Source organism: Pipistrellus kuhlii, unplaced genomic scaffold, assembly GCF_014108245.1.
Source record: "Pipistrellus kuhlii isolate mPipKuh1 unplaced genomic scaffold, mPipKuh1.p scaffold_m20_p_16, whole genome shotgun sequence".
In the NCBI taxonomy this organism is placed as follows: domain Eukaryota; kingdom Metazoa; phylum Chordata; class Mammalia; order Chiroptera; family Vespertilionidae; genus Pipistrellus; species Pipistrellus kuhlii.
Genome location: NW_023425471.1, coordinates 34,916,658 through 34,942,054, shown reverse-complemented (window position 1 = coordinate 34,942,054; position 25,397 = coordinate 34,916,658). Strand labels below are relative to the sequence as shown.

Below are 25,397 nucleotides of genomic sequence, written 5' to 3'. Positions count from 1 at the left end.
CTGTATTTTGCCAAGACTTTGGGGAGATATCTCTTATCTGGATTTTTAGAAAAGTAAAATATTTGTCAACATAAATAAAAATCATACTATTATATATCTGTGTATATATCAGATATAAAATTTTGTATATGTGCTATAATATATTTTAAAGACTTTAGTAAATAATAAATTTTAAAAAGAAATATTGGCCCCAATTCATATATGTAGAAGATGATAGACTTAATCCCAGTGAACCTAACTCTGCTCTCCTACTACTAAAAAGACTTAATGAGATATAAGGTAAAAAAGAAAGGTTATGTTTTGGCAAGAAGGAAAGGGCATTATAGTTCAATACCTTCACTTAACTAACCTTTAAGTATGCAATTAACATTTAAAGGAAATAAAAGTTTTGGAAGTGTTATAGAATAATTGAAGAAATGTAAAAAGTAGTTAAAATCTCAGGGTCTGTTAGGAGAAATTCTTTAGATAACAGTGACAGTTATCAGAAAGTGAATTTGTGATGCATAAAAGGTGAAGAAAAGTCTGCTCATTTGGTGATATAGTTACTGCTTTCCCCTTTGTTGTTTTCTTTGTGAATTTCAGCTCATTGACATTTTCAAGGATGAAACATTCATACTACCCAGGATTGATCTTTCAAACACAAATCTTGAAATATTAACTCTGTAATAATCTGTTTTATTTAAAAAATTATAATTTCTAGATTGTGCTCTTAGGAACAGCTGTTCCCTTACATTGTAGAGGGTGTGTGGACTCACCTTTGCTATTTATTTAGAAAATATATGTATATATCTAGTGATAGTATCAGTAAGGTACCTAAAGTCAAAAGCTATTTAAAATTTTGAAGTACAGAGTGCTATCCTGGCTGGTGTGGTTCAGTTGGTTGAGCATTATCCCATGCGCTGAGAGGTCCTGGTTTGATTCCAGGTCAGGGAACATGCCCAGGTTGTTGGCTCAATTCCTATTAGGGGGCATGCAGGGGGCAGGCAATTGATGTTTCTCTCTTATTGGTGCTACTCTCTCCTTCTCTCTTCTTCTCTGTCTCTCAAAAAACAAATCAATAAAAGACATATTTTAAATAAATAAAGTCCAATTCACATCAGTTCACCTCTATTTTTCTTGCTCTTGCAGGACCTTAAGTATTTTCCAAGCCCCTACATTAGATGTTTCCAGATGTGTCAGGAAATAACTTACACATTCCATGATTTGTGTCAGCTTCCATGTAGTAGCTGCGGGGGGTGATTTCCCTCATCTTCTATTTTGAACCCTCCCCTGGAGCTAGTGTGGAGAGAGGGGAAGAGTTTCTTTTTGGGCACAGCTGATGTGTACTGCTACAGGTGTGGAGTATTCTGTGGCAAAGTGTAGAATGTAGAAACATGTTTCTTCCATTTTCTTCTTTTTAAGCATACTTGATTAGAATATACCAGTGCAATGCTCATCATATAGTTTTCCTTTCCACAGCACCTAGACATATGACTGTGTGGATAGACCAGGCCTGGAGACACATCCATGAAATATATTTGCTGCACTCAGAAACACCCAATCGTTTTCAAAATGCAGGTCTTTTTTACTGGATCCATTCTGATTCTCTGAACCACACTACCCTTGCCTTAAGCAGGAGGTTTCTCTCCTAAGAAATCCCTTAGTTCAATGTACAAATAGACTTGCCCCTGATTCTTTGGACTATCCACATTAGTCTCATACTGTGCCTTGAACATCTACATTTTTTCATTTTCTCTCTTGGCATGCTTTTGATTAGTAGTTGAAGGGTAGTAGAGGGAAATGAGTAGCACTATCTCTCTCTCTACATTGTCTTCTTTTTAATCCTTACCTGAGGATACTTTTTCCACTGACTTTTAGAGAGAGAGGAAGGGAGGAAGTAAGAGGGAGAGAAGAAGGTGAGGAGAACATCATATGAGAGAGAAACATTGATTGATTGCCTCCTGAAAGTGCTCTGACTAGGGCAGAACCAAGGATTGAACCTGAAACCCAGGTATGTGCCCTTTACTAGGAATTGAACCCATGAACCTTCAGTCCAAAGGCCTATGTTCTAACCACTGAGTAATCACTCAGGGCTTCTTTGTCTTCTTAACCTTCCTCTCCTATTCAGGAATTTATGGGCATGGAAACATATTAATGTACAATCTTATACAAAATATCTGTCTATAAAGTTTGTATGAAAAGATTAGGTATATTTAAGCATTTGCTATGATGCCACTTGTAGCATGGGATTCTAGAGGTAGCTGACTCATTAAGCACTAAATAGTGTTATAGTAGTAGGTATCTGTAACACCTGTGAAAGAATGAGTTTCTTTCCAATCCTTACTTGCAAATAGAACCTTATAATCACTGGCAGTTATATAGGCTTGTGACTCAGTCACAAAATGGTATCTAGAATCAAAATATATCTAAGCCCACTAAATGCATTAAACATTTCATAGAGCTGAACAGAGAAAGAAAAGATGTTAGCTACTGTGGAGCTTGTATCCTAAAGATGAGTCAATCAGTTACCTGTAGTTACAAGAGAAACAAAATAACAAATTTCACATTCTGAGCTAAAATTTTACTTTCAGCTTGATTCATTCTATTATACAGGTAAAACTTAAAATTGAAATGTAACATTTAAAGTATACAAATTGATACTTTTTGGTAATCCTACCTAATAAAAGAGTAATATGCAAATTAACCATCACACCTCTATACTCACAAACCAAGCCCAACAGCCAATCAGAATGAGTATGCAAATAAACCAAACCAAGATGGCTACAGCCACAGAGCAGGAGAGAGGCTTGGGTTTCCCAGGCAATGGAGGAAGCCAAGCTTTCCACCTGCCCTTGCCAGCCTAAGCCTCCACTCCAGGCTACAAAGTTTTAATTATAGAAGATACTTAAAACCCAACAGAAATGGCTGCTGGCCATGACCAAGCAGTAGGCTTGGCTCCACTCCAGGCTACAAAGTTTCAATTGTAGAAGGTAAATAAACTCCAGATACCAGGGCCTCCACTTGGGTTGCCAGGGGTCATGTCTGGCCTATAAACCACCACAGGCCCCTCACTCAGGCCACCCCATGCCCCAAGGGAACCCCCACCCTGATCCAGGACACCCTAAAGGCAAACCAGCTGGCCCCCACCCATGCACCAGGCCTCTATCCTATCTAATAAAAGAGTAATATGCAGATGGATCATCACTCCAACACACAATATGACTGCCCCCATGTGGTCACAAGATGGCCACCACAAGAGGGCCATCAGGGGAGGGCAGTTGAGAGGGAACTGGCCTGCAAGGAAGGGCAGTTAAGAGGGATCAGGCTTGCAAGGGAGGGCAGTTGGAGGCGATCACCCCTTCAGGGGAGGACAGTTAGGGGTGGCCAGGCTGGCAGAGGAGGGAATTTGGGGGAAAACGGGCTGGCAGGGGAACAGTTAGACATCAATCTGGCAGGCAGGTGAGCAGTTGGGAGCCAGCAGTCCTGGATTGTGAGAGGGATGTCCGACTGCCCGTTTAGGCCAGATCTCACTGGGATCAGGACTAAACGGGCAGTTGGACATCCCTTGTGTGGTCCCAGATTGGAGAAGGTGCAGGCTGGGCTGAGGGACAACCCCCCTGCCCCATGCACAAATTTTGTGCACTGGGCCTCTAGTTTTAAATAATGTTCTTCATCTTCCTAAATTAGTTCATTGGTAGTAAAACTTAAACATGTTGCCAAACTGATTCTTTGTTTTTCTTAATAACATACTTTAGGAAAAAAAAAATTAAAAGAAAAAATTTTTACAAAACAAGTGAATAATTTACATGTACCAAACATATTCTGGAAAAATGGAAGTGAAATCTTGGTATTTACTTACAAGATAATGATATTAGTGATGCAAAATAATGGATGTTCTTAATTTTGTTGGATTATAGATATGTGTTGTTATATTGATATAGATATGTGTTGTTATATTAAAAATTTCTTTTAAGTCAGAGGACATGGTATTTTAAATCTTTAGTCTCATTAGTTACACAATGGGTACAAATGAAGGTCTAGAGCTTGATGAAAATGCAACATTGAGTGGGAGAACATAAAAGATAAGTGGAGAGAACAAAAGAGCATCTAAATAGAACATGATATAGTTGTTTCCACTTGGACTCAGGATATATGTTGCCTATTCTTTTTTTTTTAATGTGGAAAAATTTTTAACATAAAATTTACCATTTATTTATTTTTGTCATTAAGTATAATTACATTGTTGTTTAACCATCACCACTATTTCCAGACATTTTTATTACCCCAAACAGAAACAATAAACTTGTTAAGCAGTTACTCCCAATTTCCCTCTGTTCCCAGGCTCTGGTAAACTCTATTCTACTCTCTCTAATAATTTGTCTCTTCTAGATACCATATGTAAGTGGATTCATACAATATTTGTCCTTTTGTTTCTATCATTCATGGTTCATGCATGCTTTGGCATGTATCAAAACTTCATTTTTGGCCGGAACATATATTTTTGGTTATATACCACATTTGATTAATTTATATGTTGGTAGATAAACCTATTATTCTGGCTATTGAATAACAATGCTGTGAACATTTGTGTATGAGTATGTGTTTGAGACCCACAGGAACTGTTTTCAGTTCTTTTTGGTATATATCTTGGGATGTAATTGTGGGGTCATATGGTAATTGTTAGTTTATTTTTTTAATCTCGAATGTTCAAAAGTAATTCTGTTTGATTTATGAGAAACCACCAATATGTAATACTCTGTTCTTATACATTTACTTAGTAGCCTTGCATTTGAATCTGTGCATCAGTAGCTCTCCAGTAGCTTGATGCTGCCCTCCTGTAGCTCCCCTCACCCCCCTTATAACTTGCTGTCCTGCCCCCTCCTGTAGCTCTCAGCTGCCCCACCCTCCTGCTGATCTATGATCTGGTTGTTTCATGGTTGGCCATTATACTACATGGCGTAACTACCATTTGCATATTATATCTTTATTATATAGGATGCCCCCCTCCCTTTTGTATTCTTGTTTTCATAGATTAAATCTTCGTAAGTTTCATGCTCATCAACAGATTTATAATTATTATTTTATGCATTTAATTTCTAAATTATACAGAAAAAAGTACAGGAGTTATAAACCAAAAGTACAGTAACATTTTTATATTTACCTATGTGGTTACCTTTATAATCACTTTTTTATTTTTCTTTATGTCCTTAATTTATTGTTTAGGGTTCTTTCATTTCTGCTTATAAGACCTCCTTTAGTATTTTTTGCAGGACAGACTTGCTAGCAATAAATTATCTGTTTTCAATTTTATTTTGTTAATTTGGGATTGTCGTAGTTTCTTCTTTATTTTTGAAGGATGGTTATTTTCTGGATATGGAATTCTTGGTTGAAAGTCTTAATTTTTTTATTTTTTATTTTAGCACTTCAAATATGTTGTTCCCCTAACTTTTGGCTCCCATGGAACAAATTAGATATTAATTTTATTGATGATCCCTTGAATGTAACAAGTTATTTCTCTCTTACTGCTTTAAAAATTATTTTTCTTTATTTCTGACCACTTAATTAGAAAGTATCTAGTGTGAACATGTTTGATATTCTGCTTATAGTTGTTGAACTTCTTGGATGTGCACTAGTATATTTAATGTTTCATCAGATTTTGGAATATTTTTTTCTGTCCCTTTCCCTTTTTCCTGGGAATCCTGTGAAGCACATGTTTATATGCTTGATGGTATTCCACCCATCCCTCAGGCTCTGTTTATTTTTCTTTATTCTATTTTCTTTCTCCTCAATCTGGATCTTTTTAATTTCCTTATCTTCAAATCGCTGATCATTTCTTCTGTATGCTCCAGTCTGCTGTTGAATCCCTTAAGTTAATTTTTCATTTCAGTTACTGTATTTGTCACTTCTAGAATTTCTGTTTGATTCCTTTTTATAGTTTCTATGTCTTAATTGATATTCTCATTCCATTCACACATTATTTTTCTGATTTCCTTTAATTATTTGTGCATAGTTTCTTTTAGCTCATTGAGTATATTGAAGTTAAGACAGTTGATGTAATCTTTTTGATTAGTTACTCCAAAATCTGAGTTTCTTCAGGGTGAGTTTCTGTCAAATTATTTTTTCCTAAGCATAGGCAATGCTTTTATGGTTGTTTTTGTTTTGCGTACTTTGTAATTTTTGTTGTTTTTGAAAACTGGCATTTGAGTGTATTACAACACTGAAAATCTGATTTTCTCATTTCTTATAGACAGCTTATTTTTATTTGCTAGGGTCTATAGATATTTGTGACTTTTCTAAACACTTTTTGCAAAGTGTACTTTTCCTTGTGTGTGACCACTGAAGTTTGAGTTTTATTAACACTAATGTCAGCCAGTGATTTGGCAAAGATTTCCATAAATGTCTGGTTCCAAATTGCAGGGGAATTGTTTCTGTCTGTTCAAACCTGATTGATTTCAGTAGTGAAAGCTGGTGCAACCAAGAAGGTAGAAACCAAGGCAAACATTTTCACTGTTCCTTCAGAGAATTGCCAAGCCAACCAAAATGTATAGCCTAAAATTTTAGAGAAAGAGGTCCTCCTGCCTACCCTGGAATCATCCAGCTCCTACAGGAACTATCCACACAGTGATGCTGAGGAATGGAATATGTTGCCTGTTTTGTACATGTCATTCTCTTAACAGAAAACAGCAGTGACTTTCTTCATGAAATATTTACCTTGTTGTAAATATTTAGTTAGGTGCCAGAGTTCTAAAATAGTTTATATTTCTAGCACAGTGGTGGCTTTGCTGAAGGAGTAATCCCTGGAACTTCCTTCTCTGCTAATCTGTGTCAATCCCTACATTCTTAAGTCTTTGTTTCTTGCTTTTTTCCTTTTCATATGTCTTTTGAAATCCCATTCAAGTTCCCAATAGGTTGGTTGCAGGCTAATGCAGTAATAATTAGAATTGTACCAAAGTCCAAAATAAACCAGGTTGATATGCATTAATCAATTTTGATTATTTTGTGAGTCAGACATTAGCATACATCAGATTTCATCACTTTTGATTAAGTCTTCATTAAAGTGAAATGCATTGTGTATTTAAATACAGACATTATGAACAATGGGAGATTACTTTTATAGGTTTAGTGTGAGTTTATAAGATTGAAAATGATTCCAAATTTTTCCAATTATTAAGAGTGTAGCTGGTTATTATTTATTGTTGCACATGATTTAATGTCTTCATGGTATTTTTGTTAATTATCATGCCAGAAAATAAAGTTTAAAATTCATTTTATAGCCCTGGCTAGTTTGGCGACTGAAGGGTCCTGGGTTTGATTCCAGTCAAGGGCATGTACCTAGGTTGTGGGCTCAATCCCCAGTGGGGGGCATGCAGGAGGCAGCCAATCAATGATTCTCTCTCATCATTGATATGTCTATCTCTCTCTCCTTTTTTTCTTCCTTTCTGAAATGAATAAAAATATTTTTTAAAACCATGTTATATATTTAAGACCCAAAATGTTGGCCAATTTAAAGCTATGTGATGTCATTTATTGTTATATGATCTATTTATTAAACTTTTATTTTTAGTGCATAGTAACTATATACAGCCGTATTTTCTGGCCTATAAGACGACTTTTGAAACAAAAAAAAAGCCAACCGAAAATCGGGGGGGGGCAAAAGACCAAAATTGCACAAAAATTATCTGCAGATCTTGATGGCAAAGTAAGTCTTTTCTTTGAAGTGGGGGGTAGTCTTATACAGCGAATATAGGCCTAAACCTATGTTTTAACTGTAAAATTAAGGGTTGTCTTATACGCCAGAAATATGGTATATATTCACATTAAATTGTAGTTCATTTTTTAAAATTTTTAGGAAGAGCAGTAGAAATTGGTACTATAACAGAACCACAATCAGAAATGTATCTACTGTTCTATTTTATCACTTTTTTTAAATTGATTATGGTCTCACATAATTGTCCTTATTCCCCCATTCCCATCCCAAACCCCTCCCTAGATATGCCCGCCCCCCAACCCCTGTTGTCAATGGCCACTGGCTAGGCCCATATGTATGCACACAAGTCCTTTGGTTGATCTCGTCCCCTTACCCCCATCCTCCCTTACTTTCCCTCTGAGGTTTGAGAGTCTGATTGCTGTTTCTCTTTCTCTGGGTCTGTTTATGTTGTTCATTATTTTCTCTAAATGTGTGAGATCATGTGATCCAAGAAATACCCTTGTAAGAACCTAAAGTGCAACAAGCCATAATGGTTATGATAATTCTAATAAAATACTAAATATTTATACTTTTTTTTTAGAACCTCGTTAAATATCTTCCAGAGCAGAAGGTTCTCAATGAATTAGCGCAGCTGAAGAATGAGTATGATGACCTTTGTGAACCTGAACAATTTGGAGCTGTGGTATGTACCTAGCACAAGGATCCACAAACTCAACTTGAAGGTAGCACTTAACAGAAAGAGTGTAAAGGAAGACATACCAGTTGTGTACTTTTGTTTTACTATATAGCTACATAAATAATATAATATTGGCTATCAGGCAAAAAACAATAACAACAACAAAAGAAAAACAACCCTCCTTGTTTGTTATCATTTGTCATGGCATTGAAAAATAAAGAAATTAATATCTATTTCCTTTAAACATTTAATTACTTTAATTGTTTTTAGAGAGAAGGAGGAAGAGAATGAGAGAGAGAAATGTAGATGTGATAGAAAAACAACAGATCATTTGCCTCCTATAAAGAACCCAAGCAACCCAACCAGGGATGTGCCCTGAACGGGAATCAAACTTGCAAACTTTTTGTGTATGGGATAATGCTCCAACCAACTGAGTCACACTGGACAGGAATTAATATTTATACCTTATAAAATATTTCAAAATATCTCATTGGAACAACTCCATACTAGTCCTGCTATTTAATTAGTGTATTAAAAATAATATATGTATAATTCTATTGGATATTTTTTTCTATTTAGATCTTAATGATAGAATTTTGAACCCCACCCCCTAAATTTAGGCTAATAAAAAGGGTACTAATTACATAATTAACAATATTCTGGATTTTTTTGTGGTATATATTATGTCAGAAAAAGCACGAGAATTTTTAGATTTCCTATGGAGTGTCATTAATTGACTAAAGGTTTTAAATACACTGTTTGGAGTGGAAAAAGGATCTCATAAATACACATCATGCTTTAGTGAGGTTAAATCACTATTTCAATGTATTATGTTCACTTATCCCTTCTTTTTTTAAGGGGTACAAGAGATGGGTAGGTATACATCATGCATTAAAGAATAAATACAGTTATATGTTTTCAGTACTGCCCAAATATGCTATTCAAATAATTGCCACCAAAAAAAGGTAGGAAACAGGGCATAATGATGTATTTAATTTCTCAGAGGAAGAGCTGTTTTTTATTTAGATGCACAATACAAGTTTGTTGGCTATAGGATTAAGCAGTTCTAGTATAGCTGCCAGCTTTCTCTGGCTCCCTGAACAGTTTCCATCTGCCTGCAAAGACTTCAAATTACCATCAGACCTAATAGTCCAACACAATGTCAGCTTCATCCAAAATATTTTACAACCCTTTTAATAGTAATATATCTGAATTTATCCGATTTGGTACTTTGCAATTTAAAAGTCCTGTTTAAAGTCTCAATGTGATAGGTGGGACAGAGAATGTTCCTTTTGAACATGTGAATTAACTGCTTGCCCTTATTTAGAGTTTATTAATTCTCAGATATGGAATTGCATACACTGATCTAGGAGAATTCTTTCAAAGCCTTGAAAAGCAAATAAGGACTGTATGTTTGGGATGGGCTAGAACATGTAAATGTGCCTGAGGAAGAGATTTCTCCCATTTTTGATTTAGGTAAACAAATCTGAACTGGCTAAATATTATTTATTAAATAGCAGCAATTTAGTAGAGTATTAAATACTAAAGTTTTCTAGACCAATGTTCAAACTTAAAACCTAAGCTGCTTGAATTCTTTCTGTAATTGAAGCGAGGCTGTGTACCATCTGAGAATTCAGCTGTGTCAATGATGATGAGTTTTACAGTAGGTACACTACACAATTTCTCTGAAGCCATTTTTTTTTAATGTAGTTTATCTTGGAAGATGTATTAGTTTGCCAAGCAAGTCCTTCAAGAGGAATATCCTTGGTACCACAATGCTAAAATGAAGTTTGGGGACATAAAAAGCAATATACCTTCTGAACTTAAAGCAAAATAGAAAATGGAAGAGATTTTTTTGTTTATGCACCTAACCACAAATAATCATCGTGCTCTGTACACGAAGTCACCTAGTCTTCTTATTCACTCTCCCCATGCATAGCTACATGTCTGGAGGGAAAAACATCAAGGACACTAGAAAGTAGTTTTTGTTATGGGGATTTTCTAAGGCAGTATCAATCAGTATTTGCCAAATAAAGTCTAGATCATCTATATACTAGTATATAAAAAGCCAGCAACTATAACACCTTAATGACCATTGGGGCCAGTGAACTGGCCCAATCCAGGGGGTGATAGATGGGACAGAGAATCTTCCTTTTGAACATTCTTTGTCCTGAGGCCCCGCCCCCCCAGCTGGCCCCGCCCCTAATGGGCCTCTTCCACCCCAATCGAGGGCTGGGTGCCAGCTAACCCCTGTGGCCCTTTGGCCCTACCCCTGGCCAGCCCACCCCTAATCTACCTATGCAACCCTGATAGGCCTGTAGCCCCTCCCCCAGGTTGGCTCCACCCCTGATCACACACACCACCACCACCCCCACACACACACACCCCGCACCCCAGTGGGGAGGGTGGCTGGCCAACCTCCTGCAGCAGCTCTCGCAGCTGGTCCCACCTCCAATGAGCTCCACCACCCTGGTCATCCCACAGCCCTTCCCCCTGGCCTGCCCTGCCCCCAATGGGGGTAGGGCTTGCCAGCAAACCTCCTGTAGCCCCTCCTCATGCCCAGCCCCACTTCAGATTCCACCCCGACCCCCCCATCAGGGGCAGGACTGGCAGTCCAACTGCCTGAGGCCCCTCCCCCTGACCGGCCCTACCTCCAATGGACCCCCACCAACCTGATCGGCCTGCATCACCTGCCCCCAGCCATCTACACCCCTGATCGCTCCCTCTCCAACCACCAATCAGGGGTGGGGCTGGCCAGCCAACCTCCCATGGCCCTTCCCCTGGCCACTGACCTCTGATCAGTCCCCCACCCCATTTGGGGGTGGAGCCAGTTAACCCACCTCCCCCAGCCCCTACACATGGCCTGCCCCACCCCTAATCTTCCCCCCATCCCCCATGGTTGGGGCCACCAGCCAATCGCCCTCAGATTGACCCCCCACAGCCACTCCAGCCCTGATCTGGTCCAGATGGGGGCAGGCCAGCCAGCCATCCTCCCACCTTCTCCTCCTACTGACAGGCCAGCCCACATCTGCGCCAATTGGGGCTGGGCTGTGCAGATCACACCCATGCATGAATCTGTGCACTGGGCCTCTAGTCTTATATATTGGAAAAGGAATTTGAAATAATATGCCTTAGTCTTTTAAGCATGCATGCTTGGCACTGATCCAAGGACAAATCTTATATACAATAGACAGCTGATAAATGTTTATTAAATTGAATTATAGGATAATTATTAAACTCAAGTGAAATCCTGAGATTGAAAATAGCATATTTTAAAAGATCTATAAAAATGAAAATTATGCTAAAACATATTTCTCCTGGTCTGTGCCAAAATTCAATTAATTTGTGTGTGGATATACCCAAATACTCTTTAACCATCCAGTTTTATTGACAACCTACATTTAGGACAACTTTTAAAATGTGTATAATCATCTGCACAACTTGGAAAGGCTCCAAGCTGGTTGTCTTGCCTTTGATCTCTTCCCCCATCAAAGTGATTAGTGTAATCTTATTAAAATTTCTAGTCATTTTAAGACATCTGTATCAAAAACCTTCAGAGTCCCCCAGAATTTACAGAATAAAACCCACACTCCTTAGCATTCTCATCCCACCTCTTACTCTCTGGTTTTATATCTCCCTGTTCTCTTTGGTGCATTCAGTGAATTGGTGTCTTTATGACATTTTAGCTTTTACCTCACCAGGGCTCTCATTGCCATTTCAGCAGTTATTTTACTTGTTTCTATTCAGTGATCTTTCATTTTTTTATAGCAGCTCTATCATTTCTTACCTGCCCTCCTCAATTCTTCTCCCTCCCCTCTTTGTTCTTTTCACTGACTACAAGCAACCTAATCTCTTCCATGCACTAGGACATCAGAGCCTCCAGTATCTCTTCTTTCTACAATGTTATCTCTACATGTGATGTCTTTTATTGACTTACTAGAGGCACAGTGGATGAAATTTGCACACGGGTAGCATCCCTGAAGCTGCCATCTGCTGGCTGGGGCCTCCCTTACCCAGCTGTTGGCTGCCAGCCAGGGCCTTCCTTCATTCCGAGGCAGCCCCTGGTGGTCACCACATGTTGAGCCATTGAACTCCTGGTCAGTCAAACTCCTGAGCAAATATATATATATACACACACATACACATACACATACACATACACATACACATACACATACACATACATACAAACACACTAGAGGCCCAGTGCACAGAATTAGTGCACAGTTGGGGGTGTTCCTGAGCAGAGCTTGCACTCTCTCCAACCTGGGACCCCTTGAGGGATGTCCGACTGCCTGTTTAGGCCTGATTACGGTAGATTGGGCCTAAATGGGCAGTCAGACAGCCCTCTCACAATTCAGGTCTGTTGGCTTCCAACTACTCACCTGCTTGCCTTCCTGATTGCCCTTAACTGCTTCTGCCTGCCAGTCTGATCGACCCCTAACCACTCCCCTGCCAGCCTGATTGATGCCTAACAATCCTCCCCTGCAGGCCTGGTCACCCCTACCTGCCCTCCCCTGCAGGCCTGATCCCTCCCAACTGCCATCTCCTTATGGCCATCTTGTGGCAGCCATCACATGGGGGCAGCCATTTTGTGTGTTGGAGTGATGGTCAATTTGCATATTACTCTTTTACTAGATAGGATAGAGGCCTGGTGCACAAGTGGGGGCCCGCTGGTTTGCCCTGAAGAGTGTCCTGGATCAGGGTGGGGTTTCCTTGGTGCATGGAGTGGCCTGGGCAAGGGGCCTGTGGTGGTTTTCAGGCTGGCCATGCCACCCCAGTAACCCAAGCAGAGGCCCTGGTATCTGGGATTTATTTATTTTCTATAATTGAAACTTTGTAACCTTCAGTGGAGGCCTGGGCTGGCCAGTGTGTGCAGGAATCTTGGCTTCCTCCATCACTGGGGAAACCCAAGCCTCCTGATTGCTCTGTGGCTGCAGCCATCTTAGTTGGGTTAATTTGTATACTTGCCCCTAATTGGTTGGTGGGCATGGCTTTTGGATATAGTGGAGGTATAGTTAATTTGCATATTATTATTTTATTAGATAGGATTTTCTATCAAACCTCATAAATAGATATATTTTATTTACTGTGACTACTATTGTTATTAGCTATAGAAACAAAATATATTGAGGAGTTAGTGTCAGAGACCATGCTATGCTAATTTTGCATAGCATCTCATGACTTCCTCACAACTCTATGAGATCCATATTATTATTAACCCCACATTATGGATGATGAAATAGGCCAAGTAAGGCTGGGAAGCTTGTCCAGGGTTACACAGTAAGTAGTAGATTCATAATTCAAACCCAGGCATCCTGATTTCATTGACAGAGCTTTTAACCATTGTGCTATACTGGCATTTGTGTGTGTAATTTGCGCTTGTGTGTGAGTTCCTCTGCTCAGTGCTGATTTCCTTATCTCTGCTTGAGGTATTATTATCCCCTGACTAATTTAGTTCTCTTGTTCTGTTATCTGTTCAGTTTTTCAGTCTCCACCCTGCTCTTCTCCAGAAAAAAAATATATTTTTCAGTCACTCAGAACCTGAAAATTAATGAGTGGATAGCTGGATAGAGGTTTGAATAAAAATCCTTCATTGACCCTGAGGGTCCCTGATGCCTACTTCCCCCCCTCCATTTCCTAGCATCAGTTTTTTGTGGGTTTTTTTTCCAAAGTTTAGCTCCTTTGAATCTCTACTTCCTTACCTTCATTGAACAGCATCAGAATTCTGCCTTAAATAATGCACTGAAACCGATCTATGAGAGTTCCTTAATTGCCTCCTAATTTCGTCAGATCTGTGCCATCACTACTGTAGTCCAAGCCAGCATCATCATTGCCTTTAACCATCATGATATACTTTTAGCCTGTTTTCCTGTTTGCAAGTTTGCCCTTCTCCAAATCAGTCTCAGCAAAGCTGTGGATGTGACATTTTTAGAATGCATTTTTGTTCTATCTTCATACTATTTATCTGTTTAACACTTAACTTGTCAGTGCTTTGGATGGCATCAGGCTGCAATATGAACTCCTTATTCCAACTTACCACCTCTCCTACTTTTATCTCTTGCTGTTTGATTTCTTGCTCATTATGCCTCAGTCACATTGTATTTCACACTTTTTTTAAACTTACCTGCTCTTTCCTGCCTCTGGCCTGGTTATGCATGCTGCTCCCTGTTGCTCCCACTCCCTGCCTGCCTCTCTCCTGCTTATTCTTTGAGTCTCAGCTTAAATCTAATTCTCCTGGTGACACCTTCATTTACCTATCAATCAAAATTAGGTCTCCCTATTAAATTCTCTCACAGCACGTTTTTTCTTTTCCTTTCTAGAAATTATGATTTTTAATTAAATGTTTGTTTGCAAGGTTTTTTAATTTCATGTCTATAAACCCCTGCTAGATTGAAATTTCTACAGGTGCATGTGTGATGTTAATTTTATTCACGTGATATGTACTTAAATGTTTCTTGAGTATATTAGTATGAAGTTAAATTCAAGTGGACTCCTTTCAGACCTAATTCCTTATCCTTGTGTTCCTTGATAATATTAAAGGATTCAGTCTCCTTGATTATAAACTTTTATTTCCTTGAATTTTCTAACAATAAATACTCTTTCCTGATTTTATTTATATAACCGTTGGCAGTGCCCTATAGAGTTGTATTTCTATATAATTTCCTGGATGATGAAAACAGAATCTCATGAGTTATGAATGTGCCAGAAGTGAGATTACTCCTGCCAGATTCATTAAAATCATTATCAAGCAAACAAACAAAAACCAATAAAATTGGTAACACTGGGGGAGAAATCTGGTTTTGACATTTTGAAAAAAAATAAGTGTAACTGAGACAGGGACTGGGCTGCTAAGCTTTCTCTAAACTTTTTAGGATTTTCTTAGTGGCCACATCATTGAGTTTGATTATATTCATGTGTATAAAGTTAAAAAGAAACCCCCAGAAAAGAGAAAAAGAAAAAAGAAACAAAAACACCCAGGGACCTTTCCTTTGTCTAGAGGTAGACCTCCTGGTAAGAGGGCTATGCTAGTTCCCATGCCTTCTAGGATCAATAATTCTTTTCTTTAGGGGGTGAGATTGACTGCATAGCTCCCTACTGGTACATCATTGTAACTGTGCTGTAGCTTTACCAGGGGAAAAGCACAGATCTCTGAAAGCTCTGCCTGTTAGAACCCCCAGCAGGAGCTTTTAGACTCCGAAGTGTGTTTGCAGCTCAGCTGTTCTCCAACCTCACAGCTATGGAAATTCCCACTTGTCTTGCACTGAGGATAGAGACCCATACTGTGTGTATCTATTAAACTAACACATCTTCTGAGAAAAAGAAGGAAATAATTAGTTTTTCTTCATAATCAGAATTTGTTTCTCTGACTTCAAAATCACCCACATTTTTTCAATTAAAATATTGTAAGGCTATAATCTAACAAAAAGATGTTACCATAGTTCTGTGCATAAAAGCATTTATAACAAAAAGCACAGATTATGTGATATTGCTGACAGTGCACTGCATTTTCTTTTTTCTTTTTCCACACAAATATATGAAGGAGGATGAGTGGATTTATGCCTATAGATGGAAGTGCAACTATAAAGTCTCTGTGCTTTTTAATTTTTTTAAGCCCAATAAGAGCTTATGAGCTCTATACAAGATAGCTTAACCAGGTGAAAAGGAAATTCTTAAAAGCTTTCTTTTCCTCCAGCATATCATCAAAGGCAATTACTTTGGATGGAAAATTATAGCTCCTCTGTTCCACTAATATTAAATCATTATTCAGGTTTGCATATTCATTGGGAAAATCATATTTTTCTTTATTTTATCTGCATGCATTCAGAATGTTCAGCATTTTGATATGTAATGCCTTGATTGTTTCTATTTTCATTTTTTTCTGTCAATATGAATGCTAGCTTTTACTTTTGGATGTGCATTCATTCTATCTGAGAAAAAGCTGGTTTAATAACTGAGATCAGGCAAAGAAAACTCGCCAAGATTCATTCTCAAATCCATGCATTTATATTCTTGTTCATGTCATTAATTTCTCATAAGAATTCAATTGTGACAGGATTAACTTACTTCCATCAGCTTTTGCAATAAAATAAGGTTAAAAAACATGTGAAAACTGAATATTCACAATTAGTCTATGGGTGTCAATCAGTTTTGCTATTGATTGTATTTCATTAAATTAAAATATATATATTAACCCCTTTCTCCCTATGGCAGTAATCACTAATATAACAGTATAGCAGCACAGTAGATGTTTGGATGGTCATTCTTAGCTTCAAACAGATGTTTTCAGAAGGATGTTTTGAAATTTTTTGCTCAAATTCTTAGTATGATTTTTCTGAGTTTACAGTGTCTTTTGGGATAGACATTGTTATGGTGTTCTGTTCCAGATCAGGAGAGTAGACGTTTGTCGATGCATAATTTCCACATATCACTATCTTTGGGGGAAATATTTTTTATCTGTACATCATTATTTTTCTGGTATAGAGTCAGTTTTCAACACTCTATTTTTCCAAAACTTCATTTTACAGATTAACTATTGTTTTTATCTCTCCTGACATGCAATATACAAGACATTTGCTGTTGACTCCAGATAGCAGGCATGTTGGTATTAATTATTTTGTCCAGGGCACGTGCTAGGTGTACTGCAGGAAGTGCAGCAAGGAGTAGAAGAAACCTTGCACTGGAGGAGGTATTGTTAAAAGTGGGTAAGAACATTATTGAGCAGAGAATCACAGATGTCTCTGCTTTACTCACAGATGTCCCTGCTTTATTTCCATACTAGCAGGTAGAATTTTGCTCAGTCATTGAGTCTAGATCTCACAAGTATAGGCAGTTCTGCCTGCTGTATAACTTAAGTTCATCTGTCTATGTGACTTCATTTTCATCACCTTTATTATAGTCACTAGTACAAAATTATTTTGTATATTTAATGTGCAGTGGGTCCTATTATAATATTTAACTATTTGGAAAAAAATACATGTAACAAATGTACATTTGTTACAAACATATCTGTTAATTCTAATTTGGCTTAATGTTATATTTTGAAGAGTCTAGAAGGTTAGTTAGGCGCAGATATGATGGCAGTTGAGGTGTGTTTCTTAGCAGTGTAAAAGAAATAACAAATAACCTTAAACGTGAGTGACACATGACTGCAGGAGTGGCTTGTGCCATCTCCTCCCCGCTCACACATGAGTTTTATACTTGTTCCTCTTTATCTTTGGATTCTTTTGGTAGTTTGGCAGTAGATCAATATTCAACAGCTGTATAGGTAGTGAAGTGTATAAAATTCAAATTATATATAAACAAAACTGTGTCCAGCTCTTTGGGGAAATAACCTATTTGTAGCAGCTCTCACTAAAGCTGTCAATGCACTTTTTTTTTTTAAATACAGTGCAGATCAGCTAAAGAAATGATAGCTGCTTGATGTGATTTGATAGACAAGTATCTCATAACCCAAATAAATCCCCTACATAATGCAACACCATGGTCAGCATCCCTCAGCACTTCAAGGGATGAATTATAAAACAAAGAATGCCAGTCAACTGAAATGCTGTGAGGGACCACAACTAAAAACAAACATACATTTCAGCTGAGTTTTTGTATTATTTACTTATATCACTTAGGCCCACTCAAGTGCCTTTATGAGACATAAGCCTTTTAATAATTGTATTGGTGGCTGGGGATGTTGCTCAGTGCTTTCTACCCTGTTTCCCCGAAAATAAGACATCCTCCGAAAATAAGACCCACTTACAGCTTTCCTTCTGAGTGAAATATAAGGCATCCCCCCGAAAATAAGCCCCCCCCCAGGCTAAACATGAGAGATTTGGTCCACTGATTCTGAAAGAAATGGACTCACAAGAAATTCACCAGGAAATTCAGGAAATGGATTGTTATGATGATGTTCCAGAAGATGATGACATGATTGTCACTGAATAAATTAGTAAATTCTTGATACTGTAGGATTCAGTTTGTCTGGTTTGTGTTGACAACTACCATACTACCCTACCGTATACAGGTAATAAAGTTCCTTTATTTTCATTTAACAATAAATGTGTACCGTATTCTTCTTCATGGAAAAATAAGACATCCCCTGAAAATAAGACCTAGCACATCTTTGGGAGCAAAAATTAATATAAGACACTGTCTTATTTTCGGGGAAACAGGGTATTATATCTAACCATAGTTATCCAAGACATTTCCTTACATACCTAAATCCTTTAGTGGAGATTCCACTGTTGTCTATCGGTGATTGTTCATAAAAATTCACACTTATGATTGCATGAAAATCTATTAGTACCATCAATGTGTGCTGATTCCATGCTCCTGTTAAGGGATGAACCCACTATAGCTTCACCTCCTTCATAGGGTCTTGATTTTACAGTAACACAGTTTCAGTGATAACATTTCTAATAGAAAATATATGTTTCAACTAGCTAAAGGGAGCAGAGCACAACATTTGCATTGCATTCAGTACATAATGAGTACTGTTCTTTACCAAGCCTGGAAACACGTATTCCTTATTTATTTCTCCAGCCATTTTGAAGACTTACTAATAGTGTCTCTGCCTCTAATCTCTGTTCCATTTGTCCATGCATACTGTTCCCAATATGGCTCAGGAGGTAGTGTGGTGTAGTGTTTGAGAGTCTGGATTTTGTGGCTTAACTGCCTCAGTTCAGCTCTCATGCTCCTCAGCATGTGATTTAACATTGTACAAGTTACTTAGTATTTCTATACCTTACTTTCCTCATTTTTAGAATGAAGCTAATGCTAATAATCTTTTCCTAGTGTTGTTTTCAGAATCAAGTAACTACAAATATATGTATATATTCACATCTATAGAGTATGTATAATATATTATACATACTCTATAGATGTGAATATATACATATATTTGTGTATATATATTTTATATATATTTATATAAAAGCCTAAGCAACTGAATGACTGGTCACTATGATGCACACTGACCACTAGGGAGCAGATGCTCAATGCAGGAACTGCCCCCTGTTGGTTAGTGCACTCCCACAGCCAACCTCCTGCAGCTGGCCAGTCTCTCTCAGCCCATTACCCTGACTGGCCAACCTCTCATGGTCCCTCCCTCCAGTCGGCTTACTTCCTGCAGGCCCTCTCCTTGGCCAGCTGGCCCTGATGGCCTTGATTGGGGGGCTGGCCAAACTCCCATGGCCCCTCCCCTCAGCTGGCCAACCTCCAGCAGCCCCAATTGGCCCTCATCACCAGTCAGTCCAAGGGACCTCACCCTTGCTCAAATTTATGCACTGGGCCTCTAGTATATAATAAAATACTATGTAGAAAAGTATCTGGCACAAAGTACTCAATAAATGTCAGTCACTGTTATTAATGTTGTTACTGTTATTATGAAATTACATTTTTTGTCATATTATTTCAGTTTGAAACAGATCAGATCCATGCTCTTTGTGTTTGTTAGGCCAAGGATTGAAATACAAAGCTCCGAATGGATGGATGTATAGAAGCCCTGGCTCATATGCTCAGTGGTTAGAATGTTGGCCCTTGCATCGAAGGTCCATGGGTTTGAATCCTGGTCAATGGCATGTGCCTGGGTTGCAGGTTCAATCCTCAGCCCCCGTTGGGGCATATGCGGGAGGCAACCAGTTGATGTGTCTCTCTCACATTAATGTTTCTCCTCTCCTCCCCTCTCCTCCTTTTCCCTCTCCTCCCCTTTACTCTCTTTCCCTTCTCTCTCCTTACCTTTCCCTACCTCTCTAATCCTTCCTCTCTCTCTGTAAATCAATGGGAAAATTATCATTGGTTGAGAATAAAAACAACAACAACAAAAATAAGAATGAAGACACGTGGTATTAGAACTGAAGTAAGATTAAAAATCTATGTCAGCCTCAGGTTTAAATTGCTTGTTGATCAGGGACCAAGGCCCTCCTTGTGAGCTGGGTCCCAACCGCCCTATAAAGCATGGCCAGAAGGGCAGGTAGGTACATGCTGACTAGCACATGAGAAAAGTAGCTCTGACTTTTTTAACCATGAGGAGCACTGAAAAACGACTCCCTAAATATCTAAAATTATACAAAACATGCTTCTGTGCTAATGATGGCCAGTTACCAGTGAAAGGAAAGGAAAAATACAGAGGAATTTGGAGACAGTGGTAGAGGAATAAATAAAGGCAGGGGGAAAAAACATGGAAAATTTAGAGAAATTCCCACACAAACATGCATACGGAGATTTACACTTTTGTATGGAGACATACACTTTGATATGGTTAGCTTCTTATTTTGTGGCCTTAACATGGGCTCTTCAGGAACTTTGGTCCAAATTCTGCCCCTAGTCTTATGCCTCATATATCCTTACCTTATAATAAACCTTCCTCACAACCATTTTTTGTATATTTTCCTTTTGGTCCCAGTTCTCTCTCCCTGTCCCTCTCCCTGTCCTTCTCCCTCTCCCTGTCCCTCTCCCTCTCCCTCTCCCTCTCCCTCTCCCTCTCCCTCTCCCTCTCCCTCTCCCTGTCGCTCTCCCTCTCCCTCTCCCTCTCCTCTCCCTCTCCCTCTCCCTCTCCCTCTCCCTCTCCCTCTCCCTCTCCCTCTCCCTCTCCCTCTCCCTCTTTCTAAGAGCTTAAATTTTTTTTCTATTCCTTCAGTGAGCATCTTCAGCACTTAATTTCATTTTACCCCCCTAGAGCCATCTGCTGGTTTTATCACTAGCAATAGTTTTCAAGTGACTGGATTATGTGTTTTAGAAGGTGGTTTGTCTTCTACCCAACATTTGAGCACTAAAGAAACAGTATGATGATTTGTATGATATTACCTTGATCATATAAAAAAGCTAGTGATTAGACCTATATCAGTGTAGTAACAGGCAGATATTCCCAGCATACTTTGATACATCCTACATAATAAAACTCTAATATGCAAATTGACCAAAAGGCAGAATGACCCATGGAATGACTAGTCACTATGACAAGCACTGACCACCAGGGGGCAGATGCTCAATACAGGAGCTGCCTGCTAGTGGTCAGTGTGTTCCCACAGGGGGAGCACCATTTGGCCAGAAGCTGGGCTTATGACTGGTGAGCACAGTGACAGTGGCAGGAGCCTCTCCCACCTTTGCTGCAGGTGGGCAGTAAGGAGTGAGGGGTCCCAGAATGCGAGAGGGATGTCTAACTGTCCCTAAGCCAGCAGCAGACATCCCCCGAGGGGTTCCAAGCTGTGAGAGGGCACAGCCCAGGCTGAGGGACCTCTCCCAACCCTCCCAGTGCATGAATTGCATGTACCAGGCCTCTAGTTTGCCTATGAAATTATGAAAGCATATAGGGGGATTAGTAGAAGGCAAAGGTTAATCTTTGGAGAGGCAGACTCCCTGTTTAATGGGCAAGTTCATTTCAAAGAAGAAAACTGTTGAATAGGCCACATCTGCTCTTCCATATTAGAGCAGATGTGGCCTATTCAACAGCCCATTTGTTGCTTTTGAAGGGTACTTTGTGGTTTAAGGACTTTTTTAAGTTGTGCATTCTTTTCCTGTTAGCTACAGATATTTTAGTGCCTAAACTGTGCCAGGAATTTATTGTATATTCAAGAAACTAAGCTACATGTGCAGAAAATAAAAACAATTAGAATGGTTAATAATTTCTTTTCATTGTGTGCATGTGTATGTTCATGTGTATCTACTTCCCCCTCACCTCTTTCCCAGAATTCATTTGGTGAGTGAAGACTAGTTAAATGTCTTGGAGTTATAGAAAATTAAAGACAAAATAAGTTATTATCATAGGAGCTATACCAAAGGAAATAGAGAATGTGTACTTGTACTATGACACAAATAATTAAGACCTAACTGGGAATGATATGAAGAAAACCGATATAGAATTCTTGAATAATGTACTGAAAAGTAAGTTCATGTGATTTTACCAAAATGTAATTATTTAAAATCAACATTCTGTGAAATAGGTGAAGTTTGTTAGAGCATATATCAATATTTAATATATTTTGTGAACAGAAATCATAGGTCTAAAAATTATTAAATTCTCTATCAGAGCTGGTCCTCTGATTTCAAACAGCATATTAATAGGTAACTTCTTAGGAAATGTGATTCCACTCATATTTTCTGTCATTATGTAAATCTTTTACATGTGACTCAACTATTCACTCAACTCAATTTCATATTTGTAAGTTTCATAGCTCACCTCAGGGATATATTTTTGGCAGTTTAAATGCTATCGATGACTAATGATTATGCAGTTAACATAAAGTTTAGCTTCAGTAATATTATCTTAATGCTATGAGGATGATTTAATTTCTTTAAAACTGAACAGCTATTTTTTAAACTTTCGTGCAAATACTCCTTTGGAATGTTTAAACCAAGCAAAAATAATATTTTTTAAACCTAGGGAGAATTCATTTCATGCAGAATTTTACAATATTGTCTATACAATTATCCCCACTAGAGAGAGAAATAACAGACTATTCCTTATCTTACAGATTAGCTCAGTGAAAATGTTGCGGCCTCGTCTCAATAGCATTCTTTTCAAGCTCACATTTGAAGAACATGTAAACAACATCAAACCAAGCATCATAGCAGTGACTCTTGCTTGTGAAGAATTGAAGAAAAGTGAAAGCTTTAACAGACTTTTAGAATTAGTTCTTTTGGTTGGAAACTACATGAACTCAGGCTCAAGAAATGCCCAGTCCTTGGGTTTTAAGATCAACTTCCTTTGTAAGGTAAGATAATATTTTTATTTATTACACTTTATAATGCTAATTTACAATAGTTTCCTCTATGCGGGGTCATTCTGAATAGCAATAGTATACAATCCAAAACATGTATGCTTTAAAAAGGGTGAATGTTATGATATGTGAATTATATATCAATTAAAACAGATAAAAAGCCCTCACTGGTTTGGCTCAGTGGATAGAGCATCAATCTGAGAACTGAAGGATCCCAGGTTCGATTCCAGTCAAGGGCACATGCCTGGGTTGTTGCCTTGATCTTCAGGAGGGGGCATGCAGGAAAACCAGCTGGTGATTCTCTCTCCTCATTGATGTTTCTATTTCTCCCTCTCCCTTTCTCTCTGAAGTCAATAAAAAACAAATAAACAAACAGATAAATAGCTCAGCTAGTGTTGCTCAGTGGTAAGCATCAATCTATGAAACAGGAGGTTATGGTTCGAATCCCAATCAGGGTTCATGGGGGCTAGGTCCCCAGTTAGGAGGCATGCGGAAGGCAGCTGATGGGTAAATCTCTCTCATAATTGATATTTCTATCTCTTTCTCCATCATCCTTCCTCTCTGATATCAATAAAACATACATATATTTTAAAACACAGATAAATAATTTTTCAACTGCATTAAAATCTCAATGAGTGTGCAAATTGTTTTGTAGTATGGTACTAAACTCTTTCTGATCAAATATTACTAGAGTTTGTAGATCAAGAAAATGTACTTTTGTAATATACATGAAATCTTGAATTTCAATCTCTTTATATTTATTTTATGCCTCTCCAAAAAGTATTTGAGAAATGAAATTCAGTGAATAGCCAGAAACTTCTTCTTGAATGTGCTTTTCTTATTCCACTCTAAGAAAATAATACTCTTTATTGTTGAATAGTGTTGTGTTACTAAGCATATACTATTGATACATATATGTTGCACTTACTAAAATTTTTAAGAAATCAAGTAATAATTGCCTTATTGTTTTGATTGAGCCATTACATAATATTATTTTTGAGATTTTAATTCTTGTAAAAATTAAACAAAGAAACAAAATTACAAAAGTGATTATATATATCCTTTTCTAGGCTAGAGTACACTACCTTATTCAGAAAAAGATCTGTCTGTTGTAGAAAAAAAACCTGAACAGACTGAGGTGACGGCCTTTGTAGAATGCTAGAGATGAAAATAAATCTGAAAACAAGCAATCTATCTTTGATATCTCAACGTTCTTTCACCTTTTTTCCCTCTCACATCTGAAAACATTACAGAATTTTGGTTAGTTTTTCAAGTGTATTATTATGAGAATCTTAGATCTAGGAATGGATATAAATTTCTTTTCTATTCATGCATTAAATAGATGTGCATTACATATATATGGACAAGCATTTTAATATGTATCAAATATGATTTGCTTCTGGTAGTTTTAACTCAGACATAAAAAATAGCATTTGTAGCTAATAGGATATATAATGGAATTCTATCTTTTTGCTCCTGATTTATTTTTGAGGGATATAAGGGAAGGAAGAAAGAAGATACCCAGAATGTTAAATTCGTCAAAAAAAAAAAAAAAAGATCTTATTCCTTTTCTTGTGATATTAGGGGACATGTGAAATTATGTTATAATGCCAGAGAGACTAAGGCAGTCCTTCTAATAAACTGGAATAAATCATAGCCAGATTTGTAGGACAGAAGTAAATATTTAAGACTTTTTCATTGTATTGCATATCATATATTATAAGAAAATAACCAAGATGCTACTTGTTTAGAGTACATGCTGTATATACAATGAGTGAATCTTAAAGTGTTCTTAGTTGATGGTTATAAAAATATTAGAAATTAAAAAAAATATCATTGGCAATTTGTATTATATACCTATTTCACATTTAATTTATATAAAATATTTTAAACAAATGTTTAAAATGTACCTCTTTAAGTGTCTTAATTACACACTATTCAAATTAATTACAAGAACAGATTTTTTAAAGCAAAAATGACTAACTCATTTATATTCAGGAACAAAAGATGATATTAATCTCACAGAAGGATTTTACAGTTGCATCTTATATTTCGGAGAGAGGCTTTTTCCTGTCATCTCCCTGTCAAATACAAGTTCTTCCTCACAATGCTGCTCTGACATCTATCACTAGAGGGATGCTCAAAGGATTCAGCACAGAAATTTTTGCCAACTTCAAGTAAAATAAAAAATAATCTTGTGGGAAATACTATCATGTAGTAATAGGTGTTCTAAAAGAGAAAGAGGTGAATGTTTTAAAATTCACCCCCCCCCCAATTTTCAGTAGGATTTTTTCTTATCATTAAGAAAAGAGAAATATCATATATA

General features: G+C 37.7%; 1 protein-coding gene across 6 annotated transcripts in view; it reads left to right on the top strand.

Moving 5' to 3' along the window:
* Window positions 1–25,397, top strand: part of DIAPH2 (diaphanous related formin 2) — a 960,594-nt gene that overhangs the window by 453,325 nt on the left and 481,872 nt on the right. For all 6 annotated transcript variants that reach the window (XM_036440044.2, XM_036440043.2, XM_036440042.2 and 3 more), the window contains 2 exons: window positions 8,268–8,369; window positions 22,826–23,065. In XM_036440044.2, the coding sequence (XP_036295937.1) occupies window positions 8,268–8,369; window positions 22,826–23,065 (342 nt within the window). The remainder of the gene's footprint in view (window positions 1–8,267; window positions 8,370–22,825; window positions 23,066–25,397) is intronic.